General features: G+C 36.1%; 1 protein-coding gene across 4 annotated transcripts in view; it reads right to left on the bottom strand.

Moving 5' to 3' along the window:
- The window catches only part of TAF4B (TATA-box binding protein associated factor 4b), a 126,073-nt gene that overhangs the window by 32,503 nt on the left and 70,948 nt on the right, over positions 1-22,622 (bottom strand). For 3 of the 4 annotated variants that reach the window (XM_025886779.2, XM_073898387.1, XM_073898385.1), the window contains exons 12-13: positions 18,632-18,757; positions 13,288-13,344 (exon numbers count right to left, since the gene is read on the bottom strand). In XM_025886779.2, the coding sequence (XP_025742564.1) occupies positions 13,288-13,344; positions 18,632-18,757 (183 nt within the window). The remainder of the gene's footprint in view (positions 1-13,287; positions 13,345-18,631; positions 18,758-22,622) is intronic. The other variant, XM_025886782.2, reaches the window with a different exon arrangement.

Genomic DNA, 22,622 nt, shown 5'->3' on the forward strand with positions numbered 1-22,622 from the left:
ACACACACACACACACACACACACACACACACACACACACACACACAATATTCTTTTACCTGTTGAGGGACTACACACACACACACACACACACACACACACACACACACACTATTCTTTTAAAAAGAGCACTGACCAAATTTTGAACATATTAATACATAGTTTGTGGTGAAATAGGCAGTCTCAAGGAGATGCAAAGTAAAGATCACTTCAGATTATTTTATAATATTAGAGGAAAGACCAAAAATAAGCCATAGGTAACTAAGTCTTTATTAAAGAAGAAAACACAACTTAAAAAAAGAAAAAAGAACAATTCTTCATTTGTTTCACAAATTACCGGGCAGAAATTCCTTTTTTTTTTTTTTAAAGATTTTATTTATTTATTTGACAGAGAGAGAGAGACAGCGTGAGAGGGAACACAAGCAGGGAGAGTGGGAGAGGGAGAAGCAGGCTTCCTGCCAAGCAAAGATCCAGATGTGGGACTTGATCCCAGAACCCTGGGATCATGACCCAAGCCAAAGGCAGACACTAACCATCTGAGCCACCCAGGCACCCCCAGAAATTCCTCTTTTAAATTGTGGATTCACTTATATATAAACTGCTGGAAAACTGTTTTCAGGAATTAGAAACCATCTTTTGTTGATGCTGGCCTTTTAAATAAAATATACAGTGTTAGAATCTGATGCTGTCACACTCTGTAACTTCTAGATGACAAAATACGATTTTAGTTAATCTATACTGCAGCACAAATCAAACAAGCTATATTTTAAAATCTTTCCCTGGAGAAAAATGGCATCTGCAAGACAGTTACAACACATAAAAAGTTTTTAAACTGACCTCTGTCATCAAATTTCCATACCTTTGTAGTAAAACACTTTCTCCCATTCTGCAAATTATATTTCGGTTTTCTGAAATCTCACATACAATGTTTTAAAATTTTGCAAACTATACCAAAAATTAAAACTTACCATAGTTTTGGTTTGCCCTATGTTACAAAAAACTTTCTTAAAAACAATGTATCTTGGCCAGCACTATAGAGAAAAACTAGGCATTTTTAACCAGAACAGAAGAACATTCTGGGCATTAATGCAGATTTGGCATACAAAGTGGGGAAAGATGATATGTAAGCTGAGTTCAGTGAAAACAGCCAGGCACTGAGTTAGAGGCTTGCGGGTAGAAACAGGATTGAAAGTGACATGATTATCTACACAGAAAACCTCAAGTCAGCTACAAAAACAAAAACAAACAAAAACAAAATCCCCCTAGGACTAATAAATGAATTTAGCAAGGTTGCAAGATGCAAGGTGAACGTACACAGTAGTCATTTCTAAATACCATTAAGGTACAATTGGAAATTTAGGTATAAACCTAAAACCTATGGATATTTGCATGCAATAAATCACAAAATGCAGATGAAAGAAATAAAACACAGACAAGTGGAAAGACATGTGTTCATGGACTGCAAGACTCAACATTGTAAACATTTCAATTCTCTCAAAATTTTTATAGATTTAACACAATTCCATTTTTTTTTTTTTTTTTTTTTTTTTTTAAAGTTATGGGTAAGTCGATCTAAAATATATATGGAGGGGCACCCGTGTGGTTCAGTTGGTTAAGCAACTTTTTTTCTTTCTTTTTTTTTTTTTTTAAAGATTTTATTTATTTAGGGATGCCTGGGTGGCTCAGTCGGTTTTAAGTGTCTGCCTTCGGCTCAGGTCATGATCCCAGGGTCCTGGGATTGAGTCCCGTGTCAGGCTCCTTGCTCAGTGGGGAGCCTGCTTCTCTCTCTGCCTGCCGCTCCCCCTGCTTGTATTCTCTCTGACAAATAAATAAAATCTTAAAAAAAAAATAAAAGATTTTATTTATTTATTTGTCAGAGAGAGAGAGGGAAAGAGAAAGCACAACCTGGGCTCCTGGGATCAAGCCCTGCATCGGGCTCCCTGCTCAGTGGGGAGCCTGCTTCTCCCTCTCCCTGTATCCCTCCACCCTGCTTGTGCTCTCTCTCACTCTCACTGTTTCTAATAAATAAATGAATAAATCTTAATAAATGAATGAATGCATGAATGAGTAAAGTAAAATTTATATGGAAAGGCAAAGGAACTAGAAAAGCTAAATCAATTTTGAAAAAAAAAAGGAACAAAATTTAATGAATTACACCATGTGATTTTAGGAATTACTTATAGAGGGCTACAGTAATCAAAATAATGTGATACTGAGAAGAAACAGACACACAGAATAATGAGACAGAATAAAGAATCAAGAACCATATCCACATAAATATGGCTAATTGATTTTTGACCAGGGTAGAAAACAACTCAATTGAGAAAGCATAGTGTTTTCAATAAATGTTGAAGCAACTGGACATCATATGCGAAAAAATAAATCTTGACATTAAACCTCACACCTTATACAAGAATTAACTCAAAACGTAAACTATAAGCTTCTAGCAAAAAGTGTAAGAGAAAATCTTTGTGACTTAGGGCCGAGGAAAGAGTTCTTAAGACATGGCACCCAAAGCACGTTCATTAAAAAAACAAACAAACCGTGACAGATTAGACTTCATATAAATTAGAAAAGTTTACACTAAAGAAGGCACAGTTGAGAGAACAAAAACCCCACATTATTTAATTTCTCTGTCTCCAATCTCTATATGCCTTTTCTTTTTCTTGTTTTATTGTACTGGCAATATAACACTGAGTAATAGTGATGAAAGCAGACATCTTTGTCTTTTTCCTAATCTTTGAAAGAATGCATTTGGTCATTTCACCATTAGGAATAACATTAATAGCAAGGTTTTAATAGCTGCCCTTTATCAGATTGAGGAAGTCCGTTCTATTCCTTGATTCTTGAGAGTAATTAATACATGCTGAAATCTAATGTATTTCTGATCTAAGAAAGATATGATCTTTCTTAGACTGCTAATATGGTAAATTATATTCAGTGATTTGTGAACTTTAATCCAGCTTTGCATTCTTGGGGTAAACTCCACTTGGTCATGATGTATTATTTTATATATTACTAGATTTGATTTGCTAATATTTTTTGAACATGTTTACATCTATGTTCACAAAGGATACGGAAATGTAGTTTTCTTATTTTGTAATGTTTATCTGGTTTATTAGGGTAATGCTGGTCTCATGAAATGAACTGGAAGAGCTTTTAACTCTTCTGTGTTTTGAAAGAAATTCTGTAGATGTAGTGTTAATTCTTCTGTAAATGTTTCAGAGAATTTACTAAGTAAAAATCATCTGTGCCTGGAGATTTCTTTATTGAAAAGTTTTAACTATAAATTCAATTTATTTAATAATTATAGAACTATTGTGGTTAACTACGTCGCTTGGCTAAATTTTGATAGCTTGTGCTTTTCAAGAACTTGGTATTTCACCTAAGTTGCATGGAGTTGTTCATCTGTATTCCCTTATCCTTTTGACATCTGCAGCATCTGTAGTGATGTTCCATCTCTTTTTTCCTGATATTGGTGATTTATATCTTCTTTTTTCTTTGTCAGTCTTACTAGAGATTTATCAATTCTGTTGATCAAAGAACCACCTTTTGGTTTTATTGATTTTCTCTATTTTTTTCTTCAGTTAGTGGAAGTCATTGATTTCTGCTTTTACCTTTATTGTTTCTCTTCTTCTGCTTACTTTGGTTGTATATTGCTCTTCTTTTACCAGTTTAAGGTAAAAGCTTAGATTATTGATTTGAGATCTTTCTTCTCTAATATAAGCATTTTTTCTATCCTTTTACTTTAACCTATCTACATCATTATATTTGAAGTGAGTTTCTTGTAAATAGATACAGATTAGTCATAGTTTTTAAATCTATCCTGACAATCTCTTATCTTTTAATTGGTATATTTAGACCATTTACACTTAATATAATGACTTAGCCATAAACATATACATATACACATATATACATACATATATGTATGTGTATATCTATATGTGTGTGTGTGTGTGTATATATATACAGAAAATCCCTGACAATGTTGTAATTTTTGCTTTCAATATTTTTAAAAAGCTCAAAAGCAGACTAGTCTATTATACCATTTCTGTTGTTCTTTCTTCATTCCTGATGTTTAAAGGTCCCCTTTGGTATCATTTCATTTCATTCTGAAGAACTCCAACTTCCTTAAACAATTCTTTCAGAGCAGGTCTGCTGGCAACAGATTCTATTCTTATTCCTTCATCTGACAATGTCTTTATTTCATTTTCATTCCTACAGGGTATTTTCACAGGATATGGCATTCTGGGTTGGTTGACAGTTCTTTACTTACTGCACTTTAAAAATATGTTGCTACTTTCTTTTTGGTCTCCATGGTTTCTGATAAGAAATCTATAATCAGTTGAATTGCTGGTCCCTTACTGGAAAAGTGTACATTTCTCTAGCTATTCAAGAATTTTTTCTATGTCTTTAGTTTTCTAAGACTAGATGTGACCAAACCTGAGTTTCTCTGTGATTATCCTGTTTGTGGGGAGTTTACTGAGCTTCCAGAATCTTTAGGTTTGTCTTTCTCTAAATTTGGGGGGTTGTTAGCCATTATTTTTTCAAACACATTTTTAGCATCTTAGTCTTTCTCTTCTGAGACTTCAGTAACATTAATGCCAGACCTTTGGTCACTGTCCCACAGGTCTCTGAGGCTCTGTTTTTGATCCATTTTCCCCTCTGTTGTTTAGATTAGATAAATTCTATTTGTCCATCTTCAAGTTCACTGACTCTTTCCTCTTTCATCTCTTTTCTGCTATCTAGCCCATCCAACAAGTGTTTTATTTTGATTACTGTCATCTTCAGTTCTAAAATTTCCATTTTAGAACTTTATTCCTGGGTCTTCAAGCCAAATAATTTTAAACAGTATACTGAATATTTTAAATATTATGTTGTAAGACTCTGGGTCTTCTTTAAATCCTTTGGAGTATGATATTTTTGTTTTAGTATGCAAAACAGGCCAGCCAGATTTAGGCCACAAATTCCGATGTGTATTCTGTGGGCTTAGGCTCCAACATCAGTTGTTTTCAAAGCCTTTGTTGTGCTCTTTGGATCTGTCCCAAATATGTACTACTCAGTTGTCAGTCTGGGACCTAGCAGTGCTCTGTTAGTTCCATTCTTAAAGTTTATGTATGCTGATTAGAATCATTCACATATGACAAATGTGTAGCTCAAGAGTGGGCCTAGAAGTTTAAAATAATAATAGGATTGCTTTCCTGAGCTCTCCCTATTCCACAATCTTCCCAGTAATTTTTTATTCCCTAGGCTCCTCTTTTTGTCCTCTGGCCAGAAAGCTGGGGCTTTAGTTACTCTGCTTTGCCATACATTTCTGTGACTGTATCCATGTCTACAGTAAGCAGCAAGAATAGGAGTGGGGAGGCGAAAGAGGGATGGCAACCACACTGCTGGTTTAGTGGTATTTTGGATTCTCATCTTCTTCCCCAATTTATCTACTATTTACTTTTCAAAACCTTCAAATAGCTTCTCTGTGCATTCTGTTCAGACTTTATACTGTATTCAGTGGGAGAGACAGTGTGGAGTGTTTTTACTCCATCAACTGGAACCTTTAAAAGCTGGTTTAACCAGAATTCTGACAACAGGTTTCTGTTAAGTTATATTCCTACTAGGCTTTGTTTCATAAACTTAAGCCTGCTTGCTCACTTACACCAGCAACACACACTTTTGTCCAAAAAGATCTAACAGGCTTGGCAGGTTCTCTTTTAGAGTATCCTCACTCCTTCCTTGTGGCTAATGAAAAAGGCAGAAGCCTTCATTTCCCTTATCACGGTCTCTCTGATATCAAACAGAGGTCCCCTAAAATTCAAGTCAGTGCCCTAGAGAGCAATAGAGCAATAGCAGTTGAAGGTTATTTTATTCCTGATGTTTCGTACTTGTCTCTGTTCATTTTTAAGTATAACTATGGTAATATTCAGTTTAATCAAGTCCAAAACACATTAACAGATTACCTTAAAGATCACACAAGCTCTCAGAGTAAAGTTCAATAGAGGTACTTCTTGATGCTAAGTACGTAATTTTGAAGGACGAAAGATAAGAAAAAATAAAAATTAATGAAAACAGAATCCAAAACCTTAGGCAGAATTAGAGGAGCTGAATGAAGAATGAATAAATAAAGTATTATATAGCCAAGTCCCTCCACAAATACAGGGAGGCGTACTAATAGGAAGGGCTAAATTATTTAGATAATTGTGACACTGACACTATGGGAAATTCAAAAATGTGATTTCTTTTTTGTGCTTAAGGAAGGCAAGGAATTAAAAAAAAATGCAGAAGCTGAAAGTACAAAAGACAACAGCAGAGCTGTCCTTTGTAACAAATGATTCAAAAATACGAAGTGCTGTCATCTTCAGTCTGATTTTGCTATGAATTTTTGGAAAGTGATACTAAGGTATAATGCAAAGGGGGGAGTTGAGAGGTAAGTTAATGTCTCCCCCAAAGCTTATGTGTGCTATCCAACAACACCTACATTAGTAGCAATGAAAACAGCTAATGCCACCAAATAGGAATATTTGAAAGAATCTAAAATAAGAGAAATAAAGTACACTACCTGGTTTTGAGTTCAGCAAAGAATTAAGAATAATGTCCTGCTTAGATTTCACAATTAATGTTAAGTGTACATAGAAATAACAATAAAACCCTACCACCAAACAGATGTTTTTTAAATAGCAAAAATTTAAATAGAATTTTAGATATGCTTTGTAAAGATTAACTGACCAAACTCTAAAATTCTCAACAATGCTTATGATCACTTCTAAATTACTGCAACTTACTGGGGGGAAAAAGGTTAAATCCTAAAATATTATACTACAAAAGAAGCAAACAATACCATACTAAACAGTATTAACGGGTGAATCCTAGACCAAAGGAACCAATGAAGCAAGTTACAAAAAAATAACTACCCCCACCTCCCCTAAAATTCAGGGGTATCACAATAGAAACACAGGATCCCTTTCAACCCCTCAAAGAAAACTATTAGGCAGGCATTCCACCAAACCTAACAGTACATGGTCTGATTATTTCTTTTTTCTCCTAACTACTAACACTAGTTCTTATGATGTCAAGACACTGTCCAGAACACCTGAGATACTTGGAATCTGGAATGTAGAGTCCAATGCCTTGCTAGTCAGCCCTTTTAATCTATCCCTACCTTTCAAGAAAATAGCACATTCCACATAACCTCAATTAGACACTTTCTTCTTTAGACTTAAACATAATACTTGATTTATGTATTGTTTAATACAAATGTAATTTTTATTAGATTACAGAACTTCCTTCCCTCTCCACCTTCCCCTTACATTTTTTTTCACCTTCTTTCCAGTCTTCTTGAAACACACACACACATACACACACAACTAACATATCCATGGGTCAATCTCAAGCTTACTTATTTAAGAGCTTGATGGCATCTATCTTAAATGTTTCTTTTTTTTTTAAGATTTTTTAATTTATTTATTCATGGGAGACAGAGGAGGAGAGAGAGAGAGGGAGAGAGAGAGAGAGAGAAGCAGAGGGAGAAGCAGGCTCCCAAGGAGCAGGGAGCCCGATGTGGGACTCGATCCCAGGACCCTGGGATCATGACCTGAGCCGAAGGCAGATGCCCAACCATCTGAGCCACCCAGGTGCCCTATCTTAAATGTTTCTATAGCTAATGTTCTTAAGCTATTATTTTTTCCTTTTATGCCTGACCTTTCCCTAAATTATGATAGCTATGTAACATAAGTAGAGCAAGTACTGTTACATTAATTTTAAATACAGTTGATCCTGGAACAACATGGGTTTGAACTGTGTGGTTCCACTTATAGGTGACTTTTTTTGATATGATAGTGTAGTACTGTAAATGTATTTTTTCTTATGATTTTCTTAACCTTTTCTTTTCTCTAGCTTACTTTAGTGTAAAAATATAGTATATAATATAGAGAATTTACAACTCTGTTTTAATCAACTATTTATGTTACCAGTAAGGTTTCCCATCAACAGAGGATTGTTAGTAGATACATTTGGGGAGAGTTAAAAGTTATATGTGGGACGCCTGCATGGCTCAGTCGGTTAAGCATCTGACTTTGCTCACATCATGATTGCAGGATTCTCGGATTAAGCCCCATGTCGGGTTCCTGCTCAGAGTGGACTCTGCCTGTCCCTCTGCCCCTCCTCCCACTCATGTGTGTGCTCTCTCAAATAAATAAAATCTTGAAAAAAGTTATATGTGGATTTTCGACTGCACAGGGGGATGCTACCCTAACTCATGCATTGTTCAAAGATTGACTGTAGAAGGAAATGGGAGTAAGTTCAAAGGAGTAACTTCCCCAAAGTGAGATGCAGACAATGGCAGGCTGAATCTAGAATTGAAGACTCCTGACTTCTAGTTCAATGCTATTTCATTTATAATATGTACCTCTTCTACCAAAAGGGTAGAAGGTCTCTCAAGCCATACAAATCCCATACTTCAAAATTAATGTATACACCCTTCTGATGAAGCTTTAAACAAAATATTATCTTTCCTATGTAACGCATACCAATCAAGAGATACAACCAATAAATGTCTCTTGTGAAAAGTATCCATTAAAAAAATGAGTGTAGGGATGCCTGGGTGGCTCAGTCGGTTGAGCGTCTGCCTTCGGCTCAGGTCATGATCTCAGGGTCCTGGGATTGAGTCCCGCATCCGGCTCTCTGCTCAGCAGGGGAGTCTGCTTCTCCCTCTCCCTTCCTCCCTGTTTGTGCTCTCTCTCTCTAATAGATAAATAAAAGTGATGGATTTTAAAAGTCCTCTTTCTTCCTTCCCCTCCTAGACCAATGGTTCTAACTATGACCTCCAGAGCAGCAGCAACAATAGCAAATCACCTAGAAATCTGTTAGAAATGCAAACTCTCGGGCCTCACCCAGACCTACTGTATCATAAACTCTAGGTATGGAGCCAGCAATCTGGGTTTTAACAAACCCTCCAGATAATACTCATGTACACCGGAGTTTGAGAACCATGGTCCTAGACTGTCAATGCTTTGAAATATTTGCATCTGTTTCTCTATGTACACAAGCTTTCCACAACTTGTCATTTTACGAATGCCTTCTCCATACTAAATTAACTGGACTGCTAGAATATATTTTTAATGACAAGTTTCACTTAGTCCTGTCCAGTGTTCCATGAGTTTTGGCTCATGCAGAACAAACATAAAACTTTAGATACAAATTGCTATTAATTTAATAGTTAGCCTTAATTATCACATTTCACTGACTCTGTATCTATAAAAATTGCATTTAAAAAAAATCTTTTGTCTTTCTCATAATGAAGTAACATACCTTATAATACAGTATTTTATTCTTATACAATAATACTTCGTATGTGGAGAACTGTACTACTTTTTATGTCCTATGTTCTCTATAAACAAAAATCCTAAATACTTGAGGGTACAAGTTTTCTAATTTTAATCATTTAATACTTATTCTTTTGCCCAGTTTCTACAGGTTGCACTGTAGAGCTAATGTGCCAGCAGGTACAGGTCTTGCATTTCTTTTTCTTTCTTCTATTGTCTGATAACAAATGTAAGTGGGAATGCTAGGAACTGTTAAAAGGAAGTAAATGAATTCTTTGTCTCACTCTGCACAGATGTGCTGAATTCACATTTCCCAAAGGAGAAATAAGATATTCAAAAGGAAATAAGGGTCACAGTATATATAACAAATGTTTAAGGAATCAGGATATATGAACTACAAGGTCAGGTGGCTTGCTCCTCAGAATTCTGAATGATGTGGTAAGAAAGGAAAACGTCGAAGGCTAGATGGTAATCTAGGACACACGGTACATATTTCGACAAGTCTACAGCTGCATTAAACAAAGATGTGCCTACTTGTTTGAATTTAGAATTTGGCAATTAGTAATCTATTTAAAACCTTTCACAAATAGATGGTAAAAACGGAAGTATGTCAGTACTTAACATTTTAGGAAAAGTAGGAAAATTTTTAAAAATTGGAATTTAAAAGTATCAATATTTAAAATATAAAGTTAACAACAGAGAGAGAGAGAGAACGCTTATAATACTGTTGTGGGTTTTTTTTTTTCAGGCAAAAACAGAAAAAGGAGGGGGAGGAAACATCCCCAAAGTTGAAACTAAAATATCTGAATTACAGAGATACCCATAGACATTTTAGCCAAACAACAATAAGGTTTTCAAACAGACAGATAACCTGTCAGGTCAATAAGAACAGTATGCAGCAGGAGCCACTTCAATGGACTGAGACTGGACTGGAGGCAAATCCCACAGGCAGCCTATTTTTCTAAGTGCCAAATAAGAATGACAAAATTGTAAGAAGTCTATAAGAAGAATGAAAAGAAATTATTAAACACCTTTATAAAAACCTACTTGATTTAACACAGTTTGTCATTATACCCAGAATGCAAAGAAGAAATGAACAGACTCTAAAATAGAGAAGAAAACGCACAGGAGAAATGATCAAGATCAAAACTCTAGTCCTTAACAGTTGAAACCACCACAGATTATAAAATTATGTATGGAGGGGATTCAAGTTATGATTTAATATTTATATGACAAACATCACTGTTAAAACATATCCCAGGATCAATAAAGCCTACGACTTCTCTAAACAGTTCCTCAGAGTTCTGCATTTAAAAGGTACTGTCTTTAATCTATTTCCTATGACCAGCTTGGTAGGTAGGTAGTCACCTGGAAAAAGAAAGCAAACCAATTTCAAATCAAGCAACTGAAAGGAATCTGTGCTAATTTTCACAAATGAACAAAGAAAACTTCCCAGAGAGCCAAATACCAAAAAATCACAAACAAAAGCTTTATAGTTTATACCAGTGTGATAACAATTAGCATATCCCAAATGATAACCTTACAAATTGCCATACAAGAGAACAGTTCAACTGTATATTAAGATAAGGTCAAATGACTTTTGCAACCAGACAAAATATCGCATCCCTGTGTGTTTGATTTTAAACTGGAGCCCCTTAGAATATTAAAGTTATTAAAAGCTCTAGGGGACAGAGGAATGATACAAATGACATATTGTAGTTTCATCAAACATTTGCAACTAATACACAGTGGCTCTGTTCTTGGAATGAGGCCAGTGTATTTTTTTTTTTTAACAGAAAGATTTAGGATAGTAAGCAACTAGAAAACTTTTAAAATATTTTAGAAAGAAATTATACAGGGCGCCTGGGTGGCTCAGTTGGTTAAGCGACTGCCTTCAGCTCAGGTCATGATCCTGGAGTCCCTGGATAGAGTCCCGCATCGGGCTTCCTGCTCGGCAGGGAGTCTGCTTCTCCCTCTGACCCTCCCCCCTCTCATGTGCTCTCTCTCTCTCTCATTCTCTCTCTCAAATAAATAAAATCTTTAAAAAAAAAAAGAAATTATACAGTCCTTTAAATCTTGCTAGGAAAAAGAAATGGAGGTGTAAAAAAGAGGGGGAAAACCAAGTTTGCTACCACCTGCTCTCATTAAAAGGTATTTTTTTTCACATTTACTTTTACAGTTTTCTTTGAAAAATACTGTCCATCTATTCATCCCTTAGAGAATAATTAAGCACAATATTAAAAGAAAAACCAACCAAAGAAAACAAACCTATATAAACCTGAAGGAAAAATTAATCGATCCAGATGTTTATGAAGGTTTATGAAAGCAGAATAGATGGGATAAAATTTTTAAAGATAAAAGAGCAAGCTTTCTGATATATATTTTCCCAAAAGTGGATGGAATTATAAGATAAGCATCTAAACAGTTCTTAATTAAAACAAAGAGGAATGCCCGTGATTCAGAGCAACAATAGGTTGCCCATTCCCAAATAACCTATGAAGCCAGGCTTGCTTAAAGAGGGTAACTGGTAAGGTTCTCATACTAATTTTTTGGATAATACCTTTAGATACATTTTCCACTGAAAAAGAAATGAGTATGAGAAGTGTTCTGTTGTTGAAATGAAATGTTTCTGGCTTCGATCCTTCCTAATGTTCTCCCTTTCCAGTTCTCCTCATCTCAATCCAGAAACCTCTCCATGCAGAGTTCATGCATTTTCCTTCTCTCTTTTAGTGAAAATACACCACATTGATTGTAAGAATCTTACTAGATTTCCATTTGTTTTGCCTCAGCTCCTACATTAATCCAAACAATAAGGGCCTTTAAAACATTCATAAATAACCTGCTGCTGCTGGCACCTAGGAGCCGAGTGCTGCAATGTTAAGCAACAACAAATTTCATAGTTCAAGAGGCACAGTTAAGGAAAAAGGTTGCTCAGGAAATCACTCTTATTTAGCACAAAGATCCTTAAAAATTGCATGAAATCAGTCAAGTAACTATAGAAACCAATTTCTTCAGCTCCATATCACACGTCTCACACCTCAATTGTCTTTATTATCGTCTGCTGTCAGATCCTTAATCAGAAATGTGAACAGGCTTGATGATTTATTCAGCAGGGAAAAGAATCTGTAGGTCAAGTGAAAAATTTCACACACACACACACACCCAAACACACACCACATCTTCAACCTTAGGTACTTTCATTTCCTTCTGTTCTCAGCAGCTCTGGGGGCAACTCCAGTGAGATCCAATATTAAGCCTCAATTAAAATAAGCTCCAATTAGTGGAGCTTTTTTCTCTGGGGCTAGAAAAGTCAGGAAATGGATATTGGGAAATGTAAAAAGTCAGCTACTGAGAGGAGGCTGCAGACATAAATGAACTTATTTGTTGATTTCTACAGTTGCTATGCAGAGGCCTCTGGGAGTAAAAGCTTAACCAGTCTAAGCTATAAACTAAAACCCCTGCAGCTAAACATGAACTGTGTGAAACAAGGGCTCCATTCCAGAACAGAAAACTGCTGGGCCCAGAAAATTAAAAGCCAGAGGCGTTTTCCATTTAAAACTAAATCCCAGTACCACCTCCCAGCCAAAGAATTATAAGCAGTATCAGATTTACAAAACGAACAATTACCCTGGAAAAATGTAGCCTATTGTACAGTCCCAGATGCTAAATCTCAGAAGTTTCTTTTTCTTTTTCTTTTTTTAATCCCACGTTATATTCCTCCAAGTACACTGCTGCAGTTTACAAAGAGCCATTTCTAGACAGGCCTAAGCCTTGAAAATAAATTTTAAAAAGAGAGCACATAACTCATTGACCTCATTTGAAGTACTGCCCTTGCCTTCAGCAGTTCCTGTCCTTCCCCAAGGCTTCTGCAAATGGTATGCAGCAGCAAAATAAACCCTGACCTAATTGCCAGGAGAGAGCTGCCAACCTTCCCTCCAACACAAAGACAAGCATGGTAACTTGAAAGTCCTACCTCTTTGGCTTTCTGCTTTAATCTCAGCTGTTCTGGATCTTCTTTATTGGAACGACTCTATCAAAAGAAAAGAAAATTTTAATAGAAATTACTAGCATCTAAACACCATAGTTGCTGTTAAATATTTAATAAATGACAATTTTCTCTTGTGATTGAAAACCTTAGCTCCAGGGAAAAATGCCTCAATCCAGTCTGGTGCACTCCCTCCTTTACGCCCCCTCCCTCTCATCATCTGGGCTGGCTGCTGCAGTTCTAGCCCCAAGGAAGCTTATACTGAAAATGATGCTAACAATGTCAGTCAGGTCCAGTTGAGGCATGACGTTGTTCTTGTTAGAACACTAAAAACTAAAAAACGGATGGTACAGATGAAGGAAAAGAAAAGAAGGATAATTGCTGGCTCAAAGAAGGAAAGCAATCAACACTGGCTAATCTTCAGATAAAGCCATTTTGGGAAAACATGTTATTTCAAGGACTATTAAAATCAAGAACCTCATAGAGTGATGTATGAAATTGTTGAATCACTATATTGTATACCTGAAACTACTATAACACTGTATGTTAACTGGAATTAAAATAAAAACTTAAAAATAAATAAATTAAGATAAAATCAGGAGTCTGACTTTGAACCAAATCAATCTCTTTAAAAGTATAATTCTCAAAAACTAAGTAGGAAATACATCGCAATGTTTTCATTAGAGTATCTTGTCATCTTTGGGTCCTCCACAGCATTTAATTGAATGCTATGCACAAGTAAATGTCCAATAAATGTTATTCAATACTGTTTTCCATACTGATTCAGTTCAACATTCAAAATTGAACAATCTAACAGGACTGCTATTAAGGAGAGAGCTATCTTCTATACATGCAATGCTATGATGAAACAAGTGGTAAGGAACTTCATTTCTGACACTACGAACATTTGTCCACTGAAAAATATGCTCAGGAGTATTCTTTTTTTTTCATTCTAACAAAGTTATCTAAGTCCTTATAAATCTGAATATTTGTTCTATAAAATGCAACATCAGCTAATTAAGTATAGCTAGCAAAATAAAAGCTAAAAGTATTTTCTTATTTACTAAGTTTACTTGATACATTTTACTGATGTATCAGTACTTTTATTAAAGGGAAGTACAAGAAAGAAATCATTTAGATTTAAGAGTGCCTTGTAATTTTTTTTTTAAGATTTTATTTATTTATTTGAGAGAGAGAGAAAGCACAAGTGGGGACGGCGTTGGGGGACAGAGAGGGAGAGGGACAAGCAGACTCCCCACTGCACAGGGCTTGATCTCAGGACCCTAGGATCATGACCTGAGCCGAAGGAAGCTGCTTAACTGACTGAGCCACCCAGGCGCCCCAAGAGTGTTTAAATTAAATTTAAATAAGGCTACCAAAAGCTAGTAACTTTTTTCTTCATTTTGTCCTCTATCTACTAATACAACTTAACCCAAACTAAGATAAACTCCTTTATTATTCCACCTATATGAGACAATAAGCATGTATATAAACGTATTTATCTTAAAAATGTGTATGTATGTATATACATATACATTTTGAGTGTATGATTTTTGCCCCAGTATGAAATGAGCATATTTGAATATCAAGTCTTTATCACTTAACCAATATTTATTGATTATTCATAGATAAATTCTACTCTGTGTGCCTCTATTCTGAGTCTGGAGATACAGAAATGAAATAGTAAGACAAAGTCTCTGCTTTCAAGTGACATATTTTAAGAAGAGAAAAACAGCAAAAAATTTTATAAAAATTAAATACACTTATGATATGTAAAACATTTATGATGGGGAAAAACTTTAAAAAACAATTATTGATAGTTGCTAAGTGCTATAAAGAAAATTGGACAATGTGACAGAAAGAAGAAGGAGTGTGTGTGGTAGGGGGTACTTCTTTAGCAAGGACAGGAGAGAAGACATCTGAAAAGTGACATGTGAGTCGAGCTCTGAAAGACAAGGAGGCAGCCACGCAAAATTCTGGGGGAAGAATACTCCAAGCAAAAGGCACAGTCATTGCAAAAGTCTTAAAATGGGAATAAGCTTGGTAAAACTGAGGAAAGAAGGAAGGTCCGTGTGGCTGGACCATGAGAAAAGTTGAAAGAGATAAGGTTGGAGACCATGTAGGCCAAGATACAGAGTTGAGGTTTAATTCTAGTCATAAAAAAAAGCCACAAAAGGGCTTGAAACACAGGAGTGAGATGCCACGGCTCTGACACTTTAGAAAGAGCACTCTGGCTGCTATGCAGCGAATGCAGCACTGTAGGGATCCGAGATCAGAAGCACAGGCTTACAGAACAACTCAGGAGACTGCTCTAAAACAACTGTGGTTTTAGAAAAAGATAAGGGAAACTTGGACTAATGTCATAGCAGGTAAGATTAGGTTGAAATATATTTTGGAGGCAGAGCCAACTAGATTTATTGATGGACTGGATATAGGGTATGAAGTAAAGAGGAGAATTGAAGATGATTTCCTAGGATTCTAGCCTAAGCAATTGGAAAGAAGAGAATACCAACTTTCTAAGACGGTAAAGGCCAAAGCAGATGTAAGACATGGGACCTCAACTTTCAGGTTGAATTGACTAATTAGCAGTCTATCATGCACACTTGGCACCCTCAAAGGTCAGTGTGACTGGAGCAGAGCGAGTAAAGAAGGGAGGGATATGAGTGGTGGGTAGGTACTTTTTAAAATCTGGTAAGAAGTTTGGATTTTAAGTGTAAGAGGAAGTTACTAAAGGCTTTCAAGTAACAGAGACATGCATGATTTGTTATGAAAACATTATTCTGACAAAAGTATGAAAAACGGATTGTAGAAGGAAAAGGAGATCAGTTAGGGGACATTATAAAAGTCCAAGCTGGGTCTGGAATAAATTGTGCCAGAAAGTAAGGGTAAGGGCACCTTGGTGGCTCAGTCAGTTAAGTATCTGCCTTCCGTGCAGGTCATGATCCCAGAGTCCTGGGATCAAGCCCCACATCGGGCTCCCTGCTCAGCGGGGAGTCTGCTTCTCCCTCTCCCTCTCTCCCTAGCTTGTACTCGCTCAAATAAATAAATAAATAAGAAAGACAGAAAGTAAGGATAAGCTCAGTGAATGATGGAAACATGAGTAACAGATGTACCAGTTGGAAGGGTCTCCTACTCAGGAGGACTTTGAGTATCAAAATAAATAATGATAGTAATGGATTATAACCTATTGAATCAAACAGAAATCCAAAGCCCATTTTGATATCAATGAATACATGAATGAATGAATAAAAAGAAAGGAAAGCTCTTCCACATACAATGCTAATAAATGTAGAATATGATGAGAATTAAAAAATTACCATTTTACATTTACGAGTAGTGTCCATCATAGAAGTGGCTGACTTAGGTAGATATCATCTATGGGCACTAAAGTTGATACATGGAGGTTTGGTGAGGAAGGGGATATTGGTATAATCTTGAAATAGCTTCCTGTGAAAAACTGATTACAAAAGGGAAAATGGTGAATATGAAATGGAGAGAATTGGAAGGCACCCACACAGCTGGGTGATCAAGGTTGCCTTTTGATAGGATCAGCTGAGAAGAATGTATTATTCCTGCCACAAATTCATTACCTAAGTCATGAGGAAATATCAGATGAACCCAGGAATTATCAGTCACCCTACAGATAGTAAGGCCTGTACTCTTAAAACCTGTCAAAGACATGAAAGAGAAAGTAAAAAATCTGACTAAAGGAGTCTGAAAAGAGATGACAGTTGAATGAAACACACATTGCTGAATGGGAAAATAGACCAAGAAGGAAAAAGAGCCTGGGCTGAGAGAGTTGGTGAAATCTGAATGGGGTCTGTGGATTACATGGCAGTGTTATATTGTTCACATCCTGACTTGGTGGGGTTATACAGCAGAATGTCCTGTTTGGAAAGTAAGCTTCAGAGAAAGGCTAATTAGACATGATAGTTGCACAACTGTAAATATACAAAAAACCCTCTGAATTAAAAGAAACAAAGGAGAACAAAGGGATGAAAGAGAATAATAATGATAAGGATGTGTGTGTGTGTGTGTGTGTGTGTGTGTGTGTGTGTAAATGCAGGGATGGAGAAAATGCAGTAACATGTTAAAAATGGGGGCATCTGAGAAAAGGAGATGAGGATTCTTTATATAGTTCTGACTACTTTCCTGTAAGTATGAAGTACTTCAAATTAAATTAATTTTTTAAAAAAGTGATTAGTATACGAAATACTCTAAAAGGGGAGGCTGCCAATAACACTAAAAAAATTTTTTTTAAAGATTTTTTATAATATTTATAAATAATAAATAAATATTTATTTATTTGACAGAGAGAGAGACAGCGAGAGCAGGAACACAAGCAGGGGGAGTGGGAGAGGGAGAAGCAGGGCTTCCCGCCGAGCAGGGAGCCCGACCCGAGGCTTGATTCCAGGACCCCGAGATCATGACCTGAGCCAAAGGCAGACGCTCAGCGACTGAGCCACCAGGCGCCCCAATAACACTACAAATTAAAACTAAGGTGTTTAAAACCAAAAAATCAGTCTAGTGCCCAACCTTTATGACTACTCGCAAAGGCCCTATGACTATGGAGAAATGTGAAGCAACAAAAGGCAAACCACAGTGCAACTAGCTTTCACCCCTTTTGACACTATAGTCCAGGAAAATGTTTCAGTAAAGAAGAAAGAAAATATATTTATATATAAGATAAACATCTTCTTACCTGTTCTTTTATTCTCCAACCCATTTCTGCTCATCCTATATTTTGTTCCATATAATCCTAATTAATCCTAATTTTACCCATAAATTTCCAAACTTTCCTCTCTCTAGTTTAACTTGGCACATATCAAATTATATCCCTAAAAAGACGTTGAATATTTTTAAAAACATTTTTATTTGGGGGGTGCCCACTCAGTTAAGTGCCCAGACTCTTGATTTCAGCTCAGATCATGATCTCAGGGTCTTGGGATCAAGCCCCGCCTGGGGGTCTGCACTTGGCGGGGAGTCTGCTTGAGATTCTCTCTCCCTCTCTCTCTGCTCCCTCACCCCCCACCACTCTCTCTCTCAAATAAATAAATCTTTAAACAAACAGATTTACTTGGGGGTGGTAGGTATGATCCTAGGCACACAGAACTGAGAATGAGGAGACAAAAGATTATATCTGATTAAAATAATTAACTGAAAGTCACTGTTCCACACCATTCTGGCTACGAGAGATTTTATTAATAATTTCATTTAAAGAAATCCTTCAGAAAAATCTAAAAGCCTAGCAGAAACAAGACAGTTGGCTAACAATAAAGCCAATTCTAACCTTGCCAGGTCATGTTCAATCATAAATCACGTAGGCTCTTACCTTGGCTACCCTAAGTAACATTTCTCTTTCTTCTAAATCCTTTCTCTGCTTCTCCAATTGATCTAGCTTTTCGAGAAATTTGAGCTGTGATCTGGTATCACTAGACAGGATGTAATTTTCACTTGCCTGGAAAAAAAGGAAACAGAAAGTCTTATGATGGTCCTAGGCAAAACATTCTACATTAGGTCTTATAAATCAGCTAACGACAATACTAACATACATAGGGAGCTAAATTTTCAGGATATAATATTTATATTTCTAATAATACAAACAACAAAAAAGAACCTTAGTCATCCTTAAAAGTTGAGAGGTAATTAAGCATTTAAATTTCAGAGCTTTCCTAGTAGGCCTCATTCAGAGGGGATAAAGAGAAGCCAAGCAGATCCTAACAATAGGAAGTAGAAAGCAAGAGAGTGTAACATGTACCTATAATCTAAATCTTTTTAAATTACTGTCTGTCTCTGGAGACCTTAGTATAATTAATTAAATCTTAGGCCTATGAAAGACAAAACAAAAAACCAATCGCCTCACTAAAAAATACACCAAAGATGAAAGTTATCACCCTTGTTTCCACTGCTGGATTGGTCTAACCTTGGCAAGTGAGTACATTTTCAATCAAAATGTAACATGAGATAAAATGGCAAACATTTAAAATCCTAAACCTTGTTTTGAGGATTCCTTTAAGCTATGAACTTGGGCAGAAACTATAGTCAAAGAAATTAAGTATACAATTTATAAATGAGAGCCATAACAGAGAAGTATAATTATTTGTCTTAATTTGCTCCATAAAATGATAAAATTTACAGTTTCATTTACTCTGATATTCTAGAGTATAAGACAATGCTTTCCAATTTAAATATTTTGTAATTTTCTTCATCTGATACGATCACCTATCTCTAATACACATGAGACGGAGGCGGGGGTTGCAGTGGTGGGCAATCTTCCCAATCAGCATTTGAGACATCCTGCCATCTACAGTCATCTCAGTAATTCAGACATTTAAGCTATGGGATGGAGATTGGGGAAGACTGTATAATAGGAAAACTGAATGTTTTTAAACATTTAGTCTAACAGTCAGTGCCTGGCTTAGAATCATAGGTATAGCACCAATCCCATCTTTGTTTCATCCCATGCTTATGGTTGATTCACTTAACTGGGACCAAGAGATTTCATATGCTCAAGATTCCTTCTAAATTAAATTTTTATTGTTGGTATTTAACTAGATCAAAAGAGTATTACATAGTATAACGAACAAGGATGTATTAGTGCTACTTATTTTAATTCATGTTTAATACAAAACGAATTCTCAAATGCTTTTAAAGTTAAATAATACAAGATAGAATATGGAATACATTATAGGCCAACCATGAGGCATAAACATAATAACCTGTGGTTTCTTAAATACTTCATCTTTACCATGTTTGTGCTCAGATACTCTGGAGATAGTTTACTGACAGAATTTAATTTTAAAAGGACAAAAAACACTAAATTAAAAAGGAGCACAGACTTTCTAAAATTTAACCCCATACCATCCCTGTGCTAAGATCCCTTCTCCTTCTCCCAACTTTGATACAACTGCCTCTGGCTTAATGCATCCTTCCTTTATTCTTACAGATGCTAAACAAATGAATGCCTCCCCTATTCTACCGATTCCCCAACCTTATTTAAACAACAGTAACCCCAATCTTAAAATACTGCTTCCTGTCTACCAACCTGGTCTAACTGAAGTCTTTATGAACCACTAAATAGGGTGGGTTTTTTTTTTTTTTAAGAATTTATTTATTTATTTGAGAGAGAGCAAGCTAGAGAGAGAGCAGACAAGCAGGGGAAGGGGCAGAGGGAGAAGCAGACTGCCCACTGAGCAGGGAGCCTGATGTGGGGCTTGCATGACCTGAGCGAAGGCAGACGCTCAATCAACTAAGCCACCCAGGAACCCCTAAGTAGGGTGGTTTAACAATAACAATATAAGGACTCAGACCAAATGATAACAGAGCAAATCAAGCAAATCACATCTAAAGAAAGCACTACAGCCCCTTTCAACTAGAAAACACTGAAAGGGCACCTGGGTGGCTCAGTCGGTTGAGCATCCAACTCTTGATTTCGGCTCAGGTCATGATCTCAGGGTCCTGGGATCAAGCCCCACAACAGGCTCCTTGCTAAGTGGGTAGTCTGCTTGAGGCTTCTCTCTCTCTTTATCCCTGCCCCCCAACAGCTTGCACATGCATACTCTCTCTCTCTCTCTCTCAAAAATAAATAAATTAATTTAAAGAAAAGAAACACTGAAGCTTTTCCACAGTCACTGGTATGCAGAAGACGATAATACACCTTCAGTGGGAAAACACCTGGCAACAAGATCAAAAGCTTTGTATTGCATGTGTCACTTTCTACTTCTTTACTTAAATCTGTTTATGGACTATGATTAATTAGATAATTATATATAAACATGTGAAAGATTATCAAAAGCAGATGGATGTCAAATGCAAAGAGATGGTGAAATTTTGCTTTTAATAAAAATAAGCTCACTTTTGTGAAATTCGTGGGATAAAATTTCCCACACTGTACAGAAAAAAAAGTCCTATCAGGGACGAACTGAAATATAAGGACAGGGCTAAATCTGTGACACAATGATTATTATAATATCAAAGTCTACAAAATAAGTATAATTTTGAACTAGATCCAAATATAACTAAATGGTTATTACTTCTGTTTAAATAAGAATAATAATGTAGTTACAAATTTAGACAGTGGCATTAACTGTATTAAGGAATGAGTGTGGGGAAAGGCAGGCTGGGGAAAATCAATCAGGATAGGCAGTGTATAAAACAAAAGGTTAAGGAAGTGTTAGCTTTAAGCTAAGTTACTGAGGTTCCACGTGGGGTAGATATTATCCTTTTTGCCTATGGCAACTAAATCCTTAGAACATATGCTATTGATATACAACAGAAGAACTCCATCTGAAAGCTGGAACACACAATAGAGATTTGGAGGACACTCAGAACAGTAAACCCTACTTGGAAAAATTCTATTCCATACTAAATTGTACAGTTACATTTTATATAGAAACTGCCTATTGTAAATAAAAGTGCACTCATGTATCTCTGAAAATATACAATTGAGGCGGGAATAGGAGAGAATCCAGGTTTGAAAAATTGTAAGACGTTACAGTAAAAACCCAAAAAGGAAGAAAATTTTTCCCACATCCCAATATTAAAGGAAAACTGATTATCAAGCCAAACTAGATTATTACAAATTTAGGATGTTAATTGTAATCCCCAAGATAACCACCAATAAAATATCTAGAAACATATACACAAAAGGAAATGAGAAGGGGATCAAAATAGGATATAACAACAACAAAAATCAAACCAAAAAGGCAGTAATGACGGAAATGAGGGACAAAAAAAAAAAAAAAAGCTACAAAGGATACAGAAAATAGTGACGTAGCACAAGTTCTTCCTTATCAGTAATCACTTTACATGTAAATGGAATAAACTACCCAATCAAAAGGTAGAGACTAAAAGAATGCATAACGAACATGACCGACTACGACTACAAGCTGTCTATAAGAGATTCACTTTGGATGAAAGGACATGAATAGACTGGAAGTGAAAGGACGGGAAAAAAATTTCATGCAAATAATAACCAAAAAAAGCAGAGGCGGCTACACTAATATCAGGTTAAATAAACTTTAAGTCAAAAATTGTTAAAAGAGATAGAGATAAACAAGGGGGCCCTAGGGGGCTCAGTCAGTTGAGTGTCTAACTCTTGATTTCTGCTCAGGTCATGATCTCGGTCGTGGGATGGAGCCCTGTGGTGGGCTCTGCACTAAGTGGGGAGTCTGCTTGAGATTGTTTCTCTCCCTCTCCCTTCCTCTGCCTTGCCCCACCCCACTGTCACCTTCTCTCTTTCTCTCTCTCAAATAAATCTTTTAAAAAAAGAGATAAACAGGACATGATATATTGACAAAAGAGTCAATTCATCAAGAAGATAT

Source organism: Callorhinus ursinus, unplaced genomic scaffold, assembly GCF_003265705.2.
Source record: "Callorhinus ursinus isolate GAN/ISIS: 27379988/994484 unplaced genomic scaffold, GSC_fseal_2.0 scaffold11, whole genome shotgun sequence".
Classification (NCBI taxonomy): Eukaryota; Metazoa; Chordata; class Mammalia; order Carnivora; family Otariidae; genus Callorhinus; species Callorhinus ursinus.